The sequence below is a fragment of the Drosophila takahashii genome, chromosome 3R, assembly GCF_030179915.1.
Source record: "Drosophila takahashii strain IR98-3 E-12201 chromosome 3R, DtakHiC1v2, whole genome shotgun sequence".
Lineage (NCBI taxonomy): Eukaryota > Metazoa > Arthropoda > Insecta > Diptera > Drosophilidae > Drosophila > Drosophila takahashii.
The window spans coordinates 14,083,792-14,096,887 of NC_091681.1; the positions used below are offsets into that span (position 1 = coordinate 14,083,792).

The window sequence follows — 13,096 nt, forward strand, 5'->3', positions numbered from 1 at the left end:
GACAATCTGAGTGAGAGATGGCAAAAACAAAAATCAAAACTTATTTATATCATTTTAATTAAAAAAGTGTGGATTACTTGCCATAAATTCAACTAAGAGAAAAAAGCTTTTAGGTATTTCTTTGGTTATTCTTTTCTAAGTACACTACAGTTTATTGTTTGGGATTTTAAATAGCCAGTTTATAATAAATACAAAGATTTGTAGAAGTAAGCAATAGCTTTGTTATTTATTTAAAGAATTTCTACAACTTTACGACCGTAGAAAACAATATAATTTATAGAAAATTTGGTGAGTCTACAAAAACACCCCTCGATTTTGAGAAACATCATCAAAATTCATTGCGAATTTGCCTTGCGCGCCAACTTTCCTTCCATTATGACCGTAATACTGTCAAAAACAAACACACAATAATTATAATGATGATCAAATAAGAGTGGAAATTAGCCCGAAAGTGAGTTAAGTCAAGCGGAGATGGCGAACAAAGGAACTACTGACAACACTGGAGGCAAAAAGTGACAGTAAAATTGGCTGGAAGACAACGGCTAATGAGCGTGCGATAGGAATAAAAGGAGTCTGAGTGTGGGCCAAAAACCAAGAGTTGGCTAAAAGGCAAAGATATCGCAGGACTAGTCAAATACGAAAACCGGCTTGTGGCAAGACTAAGCGTCTTAGTGGCCCCGAGAAAGAGGCAAGGAGAAAGGGTAAGAGGAAAAGCCGAAAGCAAAACAAAGGGGGCCAAAGCTGAGGCAGATGGCAAAAGGAAAAACTCAATTGCCGCACAAACCGAGCCGCCATTGTTTTCTTAATTGAGTGTCTTTTGCGAGAGTGTGTGTGTGTGTGAGTGTAGCAGTATGTTTGCTCAAAGTCTTTGGGCCTTATAGAGTAGGTGGATCCTTCGGCCCAGGACACTCCGCTCATTGCCGCCTATCTGCCGGCAGAGTCGCTTATCAATTACATTGAATTTACCCAGGCACAACTGGCTTTTAGCCCCCTCCTCTGCAATCAATGGCTGCCGGAAATGATGGCATAGGCAGTCACTTCCACCTCTCCACTTCCTGCCTTCCGATTTGACGCTGATTTCACAACTCGCCGCACGGAAATTGACAGCCCCCATTTATGGCCTCAGTTCTTCTTGACCCAGCTCCTCCTGATTTTTTTCCACTGGAATCTTCACATTTTATTATGTATTTTCACATTTCGCAACTCCATCCTCCTTTTGTAAGTCGCCTGATTTATTCCGTCCACGTAGCCCGCACTGCACAGTTTGATTGCCGCATTCGCATGTAAATCCAGGCCTCTAATATTCCCCTTCCCACCAAGCGTTTGGATCAATCCAACAAATCTGGCCCACGTCAACACGCATAATCGAGCTTTTAATTTCGGCCAATAAAACTTTGCCGATTTAACACCAGGTACGTGGCGCCTTCCACCGAAAAAATAAAGCAATAAAAAGGAAATCTGTCTTGGACGAAAGTCATAAACTTATGTTTTCCGAAAGCAAGCTTTCATGCTTCATGAAAAAAATAATGTATTACATTAGCTGAGAATATAATCAAAAGACAGGGATGTTTTGTATACCCAAAGTGATAATCGGTTGAAATCTAAATTAGATTAAATATTATATTAAACATATACCAATATATTCACCCAGCGATTGTCAAGTGATCCATCAACAATTTCCGCTACCCAAAAAGTTCTTCTTTAAAAAACAAGATTTTGTTCATTAAACATCGTGATACCCGAGACAACCAGCCTCAACAAAGTTTGTTGTACGAGTATTTCAAACTTTTCGCCAACTTTACGCATAATTTTTTACGATATTTTTCCGCAGTTTTTCCTCCGTGCGACTCACCGTTGTTGTTATTGTTGTTTCGAAAGGACTTACCCAGCATCCAGGGATCTCTAATAGATTTCCGGGCAAACAATTTTATTCACTTTCTTATATTGAATTGGGCTTTATTAATACCGTTTGCCTAAGCTGTGGGCATTAGAAATAAGACAACTTCTTAACTTTTTCTCCTTCAAGATATTAAATGAATTCAATGGAATTCTGTTATCATATTTTTATGTTAATCTTCTGGCAAGAGAACAGCCTCGATATTAAAGTGGACAAGCAGTGAAAACAAAACTTGAAGAAATAAGTTAGCAACTAACGATAAAAAGTGGAGAGAACATTTTGATGCTGTGACATTTCTGTCAAAAATTAACAGATAAAAATAAAACTTTTTTAAAAAAGGTCAGAGAAAAGAATAAATATACTAATGAATATAAATATCAATAGTGATGAAGTCTCTTCGGTTTCCTCCGAACTTACTGACGACTCCGATGAAGGCGAAGAATATATTGTTGAGAAGATATTGGATCGAAGGCATCACAGGGGTGAAGTTCAATACTTAGTTAAATGGCTGAATTATTCCGATGAAGATAATACCTGGGAATTGGCCTCAGATCTGGACTGTCCTACTCTAGTAAATTCTTTTGAATCGAAATTTAGTCTGAAAAGGGCGCTGAATCTAAATAATTTATATGAAAAGAAGGCGAAGCGGATGAAAATTGATCCATGCCTCGTTATGGATAATCCCTTTAATCACGGTTTTACAGCTCAAGAAGTTCTGAAGGGCTTCAAAAAAAATGGTGAAGTATCGTTTTTGATTAAGTTTTTGGATCTCGACCAACCGCAAATGGTGTTAAGTGGAATTGCATATGAGGAAATACCGCAAATGGTTCTAAAATTTTATGAAAAGCAATGCAACTTTCAAGATTATTTAAATAATTATATATCATGATTTTAAGTGAATAAATCTTAATATGGGCTAAAGTTGAAATGGTGCCAAAAGCTGTACCTTTTTGGTAAAGTAAACTTATAATAAGTAAACCTTATTCAAGGCAAAATGACAAAAGCCTTTTTGTCGGCCAATAAACACAATTCTCCAGAAATAGTTTTTGTTTACTAGAATTATGATAAATGTATATTTAATATTTAAAAAATTATAATATAAATGGTAAAAACGACTGTCTGATTTGGTGACAAAAAAAAAGCAAAAGTTTCCGCGACATTTGTTGAAAAATATGTGCCGCTTTGCACAGCATTACAAACAATAATGAAGGCAAAATGCCAACTTTTAAGTGATTTTGGGGCGTGTTTGCCCGGAAGGCAGTGTAAACACTCCTAATTGCAACAACAGTGCCAGCAAACAAGCAACGGCCAGGAATGTACGACAGCCAAAATGAAGCGAAAATATTTGCATTCCGTTTTTGCGGCCATTCCCTTGTCTCAGCCTCTCAGTCTCACTTGAAGGGGGCGTGGCCGGTCGGACTTTGCCCTATATATAAGTATTCGTGTTTGTTTTCGGCACTTGGTTTCTGGTTTTTGGGTTACGTCCAGTAGGCACGTAGCCACAATAGCAGCAAGAAGGTTTTCCTTTTACCTTTTCCACACATTTGCCGAGAATTGATACTGCAATGTCCGGTAGCAGAAGTTTAGCTTCAATCAATAAAGCCTTGCTTTTTGCAATTTGATTTTAGAATATTTATGCCGGAACTATGAGAAAAAAATCAATTAAAATTAATTTAGGCTTTGGGAACTTTATTGTAGTGAAATTAATGAAAATATTCTTTGTTTTAGAATATGGTTTGAAAAAATATCGACAGCTATTTCTCAATATTTATTATGTATTTTCCCTACAAAACATCGATTTTAAGCAAATATTAAAAATATCGATCATTTTGAAGCTTTAATTTAAAAAGGTGCCTAATTTGTGGTCTTTATTGTCATTAATATACATATTTCGTTTTTTATATTATTAAAATAAAATATATATAATTTTTTAATAATAACCTTTTTTTAATTAATGGAACTATGCTGTATGGAATTTATTCATTCCGTGATTTTTGTATTCGACCTCTTTTCGATTTGCACAAAAATAATTGAAAAAGAGAGGCGGGTAAATATTAATTAGGCGCCTAGGCGTGGCCTCTATCTCTCGCATTCCAACCGTACTCACTTCCTTTTGTTTAGCATGAGGTCAAGGGTTAAATGAATACACTCATGCATACATGCAGGCCGTATTTGTTTACGTGCCGGGGCCAACCCCTTAAAAAAACAATGGACTGCCATTGTTTTTAGCCCCCTTTGCCCGCGGGGGGTCAACACAAGATGTAGATTATATGTGTGCGAAATGGGGGGATTTATATTTATGCTACCCTGGAACTCATTATCGAAATTATGAATTATGCATTCAGCGTTGCCCTTTCGGCCCCAGCTAATTTGAATATAAATTTAACTCATAAATATATATAAGACAGTTCCGAACAGACGGCGCCAGGGTAAGTAACTTTCTTTTTTTGGAGGGGTGCGGTGCCCTAAGCAACTAGCATAAAACAAATAATCAACAAGGAAGCCAACTACTTAGGCGAACACGACGACATCAGGTCAAGCAGTCAAGACAGCAACCGCAAAAACACTTCAACTTTTATGGCCAAAAAGGGAGACGGAGCCTTATGCCGTTGGTTAATATTTAAACAAAAGTTTTTTGCCCGCTTTTCGTGTTGCAACATGTTTTTCCTTTTCTTTGCCACTTTTCGGGGAGGGTATCATCATCATCGCCATCAGCATCACCATCTTGGCATTCGGGGGGTCCTTACTTGGCATAAATTATCCAGCTAATTAAGTGTCTGTGAAGCTGTTAATAACAAAATGAAGGGCAATTATCAGGAAGGCGGCAAAAAAGAAAGATGAAAGCCAGGCAGAAATACTTGAGACTTACTGCCAAGTATTGTGTTGGCTTTTGTGTTTAGCGGTTTATCTCTGCCAATTTATTGGTGGCCTTTGGGGATTATTAAACACTCCTTTACCTTTACTTCTGTCTTTTCTTTACAGACTAAAATGGAAAAAAAATATGGTCAAGTAATAAAATATTTAAAATAAACCTACAAAATAAAATACAAAAAAAAAACCCACATGGTTTTCAATTTAAAAACATTTTTGCAGCTCTTCCATTTTTATTCAAAGCCGGACACGAAGGTAAACTGAAGTAAAAACCTCAATTGGGAAATGCCTGAAAAAACATTGTGTTGAACGATTTTAAATATTCATTATCTCGTTATTTGTATTTGATGCAGAAATAGAAGGCCTCTAAACTGTTTAATATTTATGTTAAAACCAATAAATAAATTGGCACGTCTATTGCATAACTCAATAATTGTTAATCAGGAAACATTATGCATTTATATGCATAAATAATGTCACATTATAAAAAATGAAAATTAAAATGTGCAACAAAGAGTCACTTTTTGGGGATAATGAACAAACCGCACTGTTGCTATAAATTTGATATCATTTGCTGTTGCGCCAAGCTGCCAATTGCAATTAAACGCAATTTGTCCAGAGCGTTAAAAAAAAGACACTTTTTTTGCTCGACAAGGACGAGTGTGAAAAAAGCCAGAGGAAATCAAATTTAATGGCACGGCAACAGGGAAAACGCCATGGAAAAAAGCTCAAATTATATTCAACTTTTTGCCGCCACCCCGTCGATTATAAAAGTTGCAAAATGTGTGTGAAAAATAGTGGGCGTTCTCCATTTTTTTTGTGATTTCCTTAAATTCCAAACCACATGGAATGTTGAGTTCAAACAAAGTACGACAAAAAAACAAGAGAGCTTGCAAACTAAATTATTCCCAAGAGGAGAGGGGCGGAAAGAAGAGGCGTGACCCGATGAAATGCGTGGGACGTGTTAACCATCGAGCGCCGCAGAAAATAACAATTTATGGACCATCCTCCCCCTTCTTTCCATCCTTTTCCTCTAGGAAAACCGGGTGAATCATGGCAAAGATGCGGCTGCAATCGGCAGCCAGTTGGCATCTTTGCATGGCAAGTAGGTGTTAAATATTTAATGATTGCCAAAGCGCAAACAAGCAGGATTCGCTGGATTCGGGGTCCTGTTTCTCACCGCCTCCTCCTCCGTCGCCGATGCAATTCGTTAAGTGCTCCGCACACAGGCACATCGAGTGCATACAATATGCCGCAATTTATGCGCACAATTGGGCTGCCACGCCCCTATAATCAGGGCGCCAGGTAACGGCACACGTGCCGCCCTCCTAGATCGTCAGCGTTGAGCAAACCGCTCGACGGCCGCAAAACTAATTGAAATTGCCTCAGCAGTCAGATGGCATTAGTTTACCTTGTTCCCCCGGATGGATATAGATGTGGATGTGGGTTGGATGGCTGATGAGCAGGGTTTTCACTCAAAAAACAAAGCTCGCATCTTGTTTCATGCAAATTGATACACGGCGTATACGTAACGCGTTTACATTAGCCGTTTTCCAAAATCTTAAGGTTCAAAGCTAGATATTCTCTTTAATTGAATAAAACGAAGTAATTATAAAGAACTTAAACCTATAATAACTATTTTTGCAATTAAACCACCGTGCGTATTTAACAAATTTTCAACTTGAAACAGACACAATATTACAAATGAAATCTGAAAATCCTTGAAAATAAAACTGGATAATTTTTTAAAATATTATATTAAGTGTATTTGATAAATTTAAAAATTAGCCATTTGTTTAATTAATTTAACAAATGAGACAAAATGTGACAAATCAAATCTGAATTTTACATACATTTTTATTTTAATAGCCACTTTATTTATTAAGCTCGAAAAATTGAAAATCTAGAGACCCAGAAGTTAAGCAGTTATTGAACTAAAGTTGTATCTTTCAATAAACCAATTGAAAACGAATTCAAGCAATTACTTAACGTCAATATTGTTTTGGGATTAAAAATCCCATTTGATTTTCTGCCATAAAGATTGAATTTATTTAAATTTTGTAATCAAGGTTCTGGGCGATAAAAGCAATCGATTTGCTCACAAAACTCAATCTCCCTACGACCGTTCTATGGTAAAGCAAATGATTCACTTCGTTTTTATAAGCAATTTATCTATTTTTTTTGACGAGCACTGAAAACAAAAATGTGACAGCGGCAGAACTGCCAACGGATTTTACTTCGCAAGGAATATATATATGGCCAGTGCGGAGATAAGACAACAGCACAGAGACACACAATCAATGTGAGTACGGGCGAAAAACAATAAAATGGAAACATCAACTCGAGAAGTCATCAATGGAGGAAGGAAACGGAAGGAGAAGGAGGGACTATCGCTGTTTGCCTCTTGGTTTGCCTTTTTGCTTCCCCGGACAATGACAACAATGAGTAGCAATGAACCAAAATGAATGAGTCTATAAATAAATGAATGCAACGTTTCAATTTCGGTTCAATTGGTTCGGGTAAAGACAAAAATAAATACAGAGGACAAATACTAGCGATATTGGTCTGATGCTGACCAATAAGTTCGCATTAGCGAAATAATAAACCTTAGCCAAATTTATTTTCGCCATTATTAAGATGATTTTTAGAAAACCTTGGGTTGCTATTATATATTCCAGGGACTTGAAATCATCTAAAAAGTTTTTAAATAATTTTGAAGCCCTTTTATTATGAACAATTTAATAGCTAACTCTTAATTATTAGGTAACTGTCTTTAAAACTTTTTCTAAAATTGCTTAAATCTTTGAAAGTTGTAAATATAAGGTTTCACCATTATTTATGTGATTTTTTGGGTATCTGGGTTTCTATTATTTATTGCAGCGACCTAAAATCATCTTACACGAGTTTTTATACTTCATAATTTTAAATATTATTATTTTAAGTTTAATGTCAACCAACATTTGAAAAAAATAGCTTAAATTACAGAAAGTTGTAAATATTATGAAAAGTTTGAATGACTATTAAAAACACTTTCAAGTTTGGTGGTTACAATTTTAATCCTTTTTTCTTATATTTATTTAAAAACAATTTTAGACAATTTGGAAAAAATGAAATTACTTTTTTTCTAGAGATTTTTTTAAAATTTAACCTAAGATATGAGATTTTCTTTAAAAATTCCAGGAATTTCTGGAATACCGAGTACCTTATAGAGGGGTTGATACTTTAAAAGAATAACCGATGCGAATGTACATATATTCAGTTGGACCAGTTGTTATTCTAGGATCGTGTTATAAGGAAATCAGACTCACCACGCAAAACTTCTCGCTCTTTTTGGTGCACTCCTTCAGGTAGAGATGGGCAATGTCCTTGGTGTAGTTGGTGCAGGGCGTAATGGAGCCCACGCCCTCGTTGTACTGTCCGCACATGTGGCACTTGAGCCCGTCGGCGAATCCCAGGCTGCCGCTGCACAAGACGATGGCCACCAGGATGGCCAGGGCTTTCACATGGTAGCTGCTAGCCGAAATCGATCCCAGTCGCAGTCCCGATGCCGATGAGGCTGAGCAAGGGAATGGGGTTGCTGGATGCATTGACGAGGAATTGTCCTCGTCCACGGCGGTGACAGGTGCTTTTGTTGACATTGCTTCTTGGTTGCCGCTCGACATTTTCATTTGAGTTCTGACCTTTACCACAGAGTTCACACACTCACTGACACACACTCACTGTTCACACTGACGATCTGATAAATGGACAGACTGACAAACTGGAAAACTGACGCAATGACAGGCAAGACGCGTTCACTCACTTAAATTGCAAATTTCGCTTTGTTCCTTTTGAGTGGAATCGTTTCGGTTTTTGGGAAGCCTATTTATACGCTGCGGGTTTTTAATTAATAATAATTAATTTCCTTAGTATTATTTTTATGGTTCTTTATATTTCCTTGAAACCTATGCCAAAGATCTACGACGATGATTGCGCTTAAATGTTTATGCATACAATTATTTTATTATTTTCAAAGTTTAGTTTAAACAAACTTCCTTTACTTTGTTATTTTAAAAATATTTACATTTACCAAAATATTTTAATTTAAACATGAATATTTGATTGATAAGAAATATATCAGCTCGAAATGATATGTTCTGAATACTGCTATTGTAAATATTATTTACTAAATAAATAAAATATAGATAATTACTTTGTAATAGAAAACTTTTCTAACAAATACTTCCAGAAACTTTGTAATACTCAAGTTTTTGATTAAGGGTTTTGTCGAAATAAAAAACACACCCATTTTATTTTTAGTTCCTCAAAATTCTAATAAAACCGTGGTAAATTTCACACTTTTCCCCAATGTAACTCTATCTATTTGCAGTTCGCGATGCTGAGTAAATCACAAAAACCTTCAATGCTTTGGGAACTTTTGCTGCATGCACCTTTTGTTTGGAATGTTACAAATTGCCAGCAGCTGCCACGCCCAATATGATTTTTTTTGGGGCTATAAGTATGTAGGCCACGACCGCACAGGGGCACACGTTTTTCTCGAAACTCGAAAAATTGTTTTTAAATTGCTTTTGTTGTTAGTTAAATGCGCGAATGCGAGTGTGTTTGTGGGCGGCGGTGGGTGGATATTGGGCGAAGGGCAGAAGGTGAAAGGGGTGTTTTTGAAAGTACTTTTCTATGCGTTCAGCGCTGAGTGTTTCCACGAATTTTTCGAAAAATACTTTGAGGAACGGCAGGAGTTAGAGGCTAGCCAAAAACGTATTACGTACGCTCATTGTGTACTTTTGTTGCCTACTTTTGGCTTTGATTTAATTTGCTGAAATATATACGAGGGCACGGAGGAAAAATGGGGCGAAAGTCGGGGCTGGATCAATTTGAGGCTTGTAGTTTTTATATTCGACTCGAATATAAGCAGGCCCTAGTATCACGCATTCGCCATGTGGCCCTCGCAGAGCAGCAGCAAAAGCACCAGCCAATTAACAAGTCATTTCGGCTCTTCCTTTTTTATGTGCTTCTGTTTTTTTAATTAAACGAATGAATGCAACGAGTTTTGGTCCATCATAATGGGCGACCTTCCGCATTCTGTGCTATGGCAAATGCAATATTTTTTCCACATTTTTTTGGTCGCTTCAATGGCAAGCGTAATAACACAAAAAACAGTCGAACTGATCTTTGGCTTAGGATATCAAAAAAATATGATTCTTTAATTCGGTTATGAAAAGTTTTAATCTTGTTTTATATTTTTTTCAGTTAGTTTTCTTTCTGTTCACACTCTGAATTCAAACACACAAAAACCAACGGACACTAACTTTTGAATTATTTCAATCTGAGTCCGCCCAACCGTGCGTTCCGTCTGAGTTGAAAATGTTGACTGCAGTGCCAGAAGTTGATGCCGCGGCCGTAGAACCATGAGCAAGAAGAAGCACGGCAGCAGCAGCAGCCGACGGGGCGGATGAGCGATTCGATTCGGGTCGGGTCGGGTGCCTTCGTATTGGTCCAGTGGGCCAGTGCTGCTCAAACTGTTCACTTCTTCATTTCGGTGCTAATGAAGGTCTGCAGCACAAATATTTAAAGTCGAGGGAGTTGCAGGTATTACCAGACTTTTAAGAACCATAATTATGCTGATTTTTTAGGCATTCGAACTAAAATGAAATAAATTAGGAACTACTTTTAAAAAAATTTGATGTTTGGTACCATTTTTATTAAATTTAAGCAACAGTTTTGAGCTGTTTTATTCCATGTTTAATATTCAACAGCCTACAAATTGTAAACTGAGTTGAACAATTACAAAATCAAAATAAGAAATCAATAATTGTTATAATTTTTAATTTGACAAAATTTTAGGGAAATAAATGTATATAAAATAAATATATAGATTCAATTCATTATAATTAGTCCCTTGCAAGCAAGTTAAATATTAGTTTACATTTTTTTTTTAATTTACAGTTTGATTAATACCCGAAACGCATGCTTGTACTACAGTTTGATGAATACTCCCAATTTAGCGGCGCAAAATCAACTTTATATTTGAACAGAAGCAATATGGTAAATTTATAACTCGGAATATAATTGACACGATTTATAGCACCTTAAGGCCTTTATAATAATGACGCCGATAATTAGCTTATCGCCCCCCCCATCGAACCGAATAAAGGCTAGCAATCTCATTATTTATTAAACGGTTTTATTTTGAATTTATGGAACAATGGTACTCGGTGACTCAGGCAATATAATTATATTGCATTTGATCCAGTCAATGTACTCGCTAACCTTACAGTAAACCCCCGGATAGGGAGCCACGGTACAGGGCTTAACACTCCACGAGACGATTCCCACTTGCCGGCCATTGTAGATGAGCGGACCACCCGAGTCGCCGCTGCACTGTCCCTTGCCGCCCTCGTCCACGCCCCCACAGATGTGATATCTGGGATCGGTACGGCCTCCATGTCGTGTGGTGCACTCCTCATCGGAGTAGATCTTCAGGGAGGCCTCCTGCAGGGTGTTCTGGACACTTCCATAGGTCTGAAGAAAGGATATTTTAAATAACATACCTTTAATAATATTAATCCCATTAAAACCCACCTCATTCAGGCCCCATCCGACGAGCACACCCTCCACTCCAGCATCTGATTGGGGTACAGCAAAGCCGTGAACTGGCAATTCCACGGGAGCCACCGAAATGCCATCAAAAACAAAGGGATCCTTCACCATCACCAGCGAAATATCGTTGGCATTTTGACGATTAGGATCAAAGTCCTCGTGCTGGATAATTCTCCATATGCCCACCACATTCGGTCCGTTGGCATTGATATTGGTCACTCCAAACTGAATCGATAGCGACTCTGCCGCGCGTCCATTGGTGCAATGGGCTGCAGTCATCACAAATTTCGGCGAAACAATAGTTCCTCCACAGCTATGAGAGCCATCGTAGCTGCGTAGAGATACCTAGTATTTGGTCAAGGATATACAACTTTTTAAAGTAATATTCCTAGGATTTTGATTTATTTATTAACCATAAATGATTTATTTAAAACACAATTCTAACAAAGAATCGTCAATTATTAATTTACAACCCAATTCATTTTCTTTTTGATAAATTAGGTTCGGAATAATAATATTATTACACTCTTTTTTTAAATTTGAATGCATTTATATACCTAAGATTTGGTAAAGGAAAAAACACTTTTATAAGTAATATACCAAGGATTTTTTTTTATTTATTAAAAATAAATGATTTATTCAAAACACAATTGTACCAAACCAATTTGAATTTTGTTTTAAAAAAAATTAGGTTTGTTTAATTAAATATTATTACTCTCTTTTTAAAAATTTGCATGCACTTTATAACCACAGAAATTCACAAAAGTCCCTTTTATTTTATACTCACCATAAAGGGATATTTCAACACACTAGAATCCGTACCATTGACAACCCTCCATATTGGGGGCGCGGCCTGACCAACCGTAGTAATGGTCAAGACAGCGATTACAGCTAGACTGAGATCTTCAATCGACAACATATTTTGGTTAAAAATGCTCCCCCTGGGTGGGCTACCGCTTTTATAAGCTGGTTGACTTTGCAGAACCAGTGCGATTATTATTATTTACGATGCCAGATAAGAGTTCATTAAATCTGTCGTCATTGATATAAAGTGGCACTCGTCTGGGTATCATTAAATTATTTAAAAAAGAAAGGCACCAAGCGCAAAAGTATATGCTTTTCCCAACGATTAGGGAAACGAGCTGTCTAAAAATACTTTAAGAAGCTATCGGACATAACAATTATTTTATAAGCTTTAACCAATTCTCTGTTGAGGAATTTAATAAAATAGGTATTTGAAATACAATTTAATGAACGATCATCATTAACTATAATAAACGAATAATTAGGTCAAGGTCGATTGAAATGTTAAAATGGCTTGCAAAACTTCAGAACCAAAAAAAAATCATAACACAGGCTAACAGAATTTTGTTTTTTTGGTTGTCCAGGCCCTGACACCATTTTATTTCTAGAAGACTTCCTTGTCGCTGATTTTTTTGTTTAAAAAAATTTTAATTGTTTTTGTTCCTTCATTAAAATGGGTAACATTTTGTGAATCGTCACTGGGGAAAGAATTAAATAAACAATTAATTGTAATTTCAAACGGTAAAAACCAGGGACCCTAAATAAGGGTTATTTGAGACTTTTATTTTTTATTCGCTTTATAGACAAGGACATATAACTGTTTATTTGTTTTCAAAATTCGTTGACATCTATTTACTCTGTGGACAACTGTAAAATAAGTGATATTTTTGACGTTTAAAACTTAAAATCTCAGTAGTCTTTTTTTAA

At 36.5% G+C, this 13,096-nt stretch overlaps 3 protein-coding genes across 3 annotated transcripts in view; 1 reads left to right on the top strand and 2 right to left on the bottom strand.

Annotated features, from left to right (window-relative positions):
* Positions 1–10,129, bottom strand: part of LOC108066768 (uncharacterized) — a 32,563-nt gene extending 22,434 nt beyond the window's left edge. Inside the window, exons 1-2 of the mRNA XM_017155429.3 lie at positions 10,075–10,129; positions 8,077–8,640 (exon numbers count right to left, since the gene is read on the bottom strand). Of these exons, the coding sequence (XP_017010918.3) occupies positions 8,077–8,436 (360 nt within the window). The 5' untranslated portion in view covers positions 8,437–8,640; positions 10,075–10,129. The remainder of the gene's footprint in view (positions 1–8,076; positions 8,641–10,074) is intronic.
* On the top strand, positions 2,196–2,826 carry HP1e (Heterochromatin Protein 1e). Its single transcript, XM_017158682.3, has one exon. The coding sequence runs from the start codon at positions 2,262–2,264 to the stop codon at positions 2,784–2,786; it is 525 nt and encodes a 174-aa protein (XP_017014171.2). The 5' UTR covers positions 2,196–2,261; the 3' UTR covers positions 2,787–2,826.
* Positions 10,130–10,960: 831 nt separating the features above from the next.
* On the bottom strand, positions 10,961–12,284 carry LOC108066767 (chymotrypsin-2). Its single transcript, XM_017155427.2, has 3 exons — positions 12,153–12,284; positions 11,348–11,710; positions 10,961–11,287 (listed from the first exon to the last, which is right to left on the bottom strand). The coding sequence occupies exons 1-3, from the start codon at positions 12,282–12,284 to the stop codon at positions 10,961–10,963; spliced, it is 822 nt and encodes a 273-aa protein (XP_017010916.2).
* Positions 12,285–13,096: the final 812 nt, after the last annotated feature.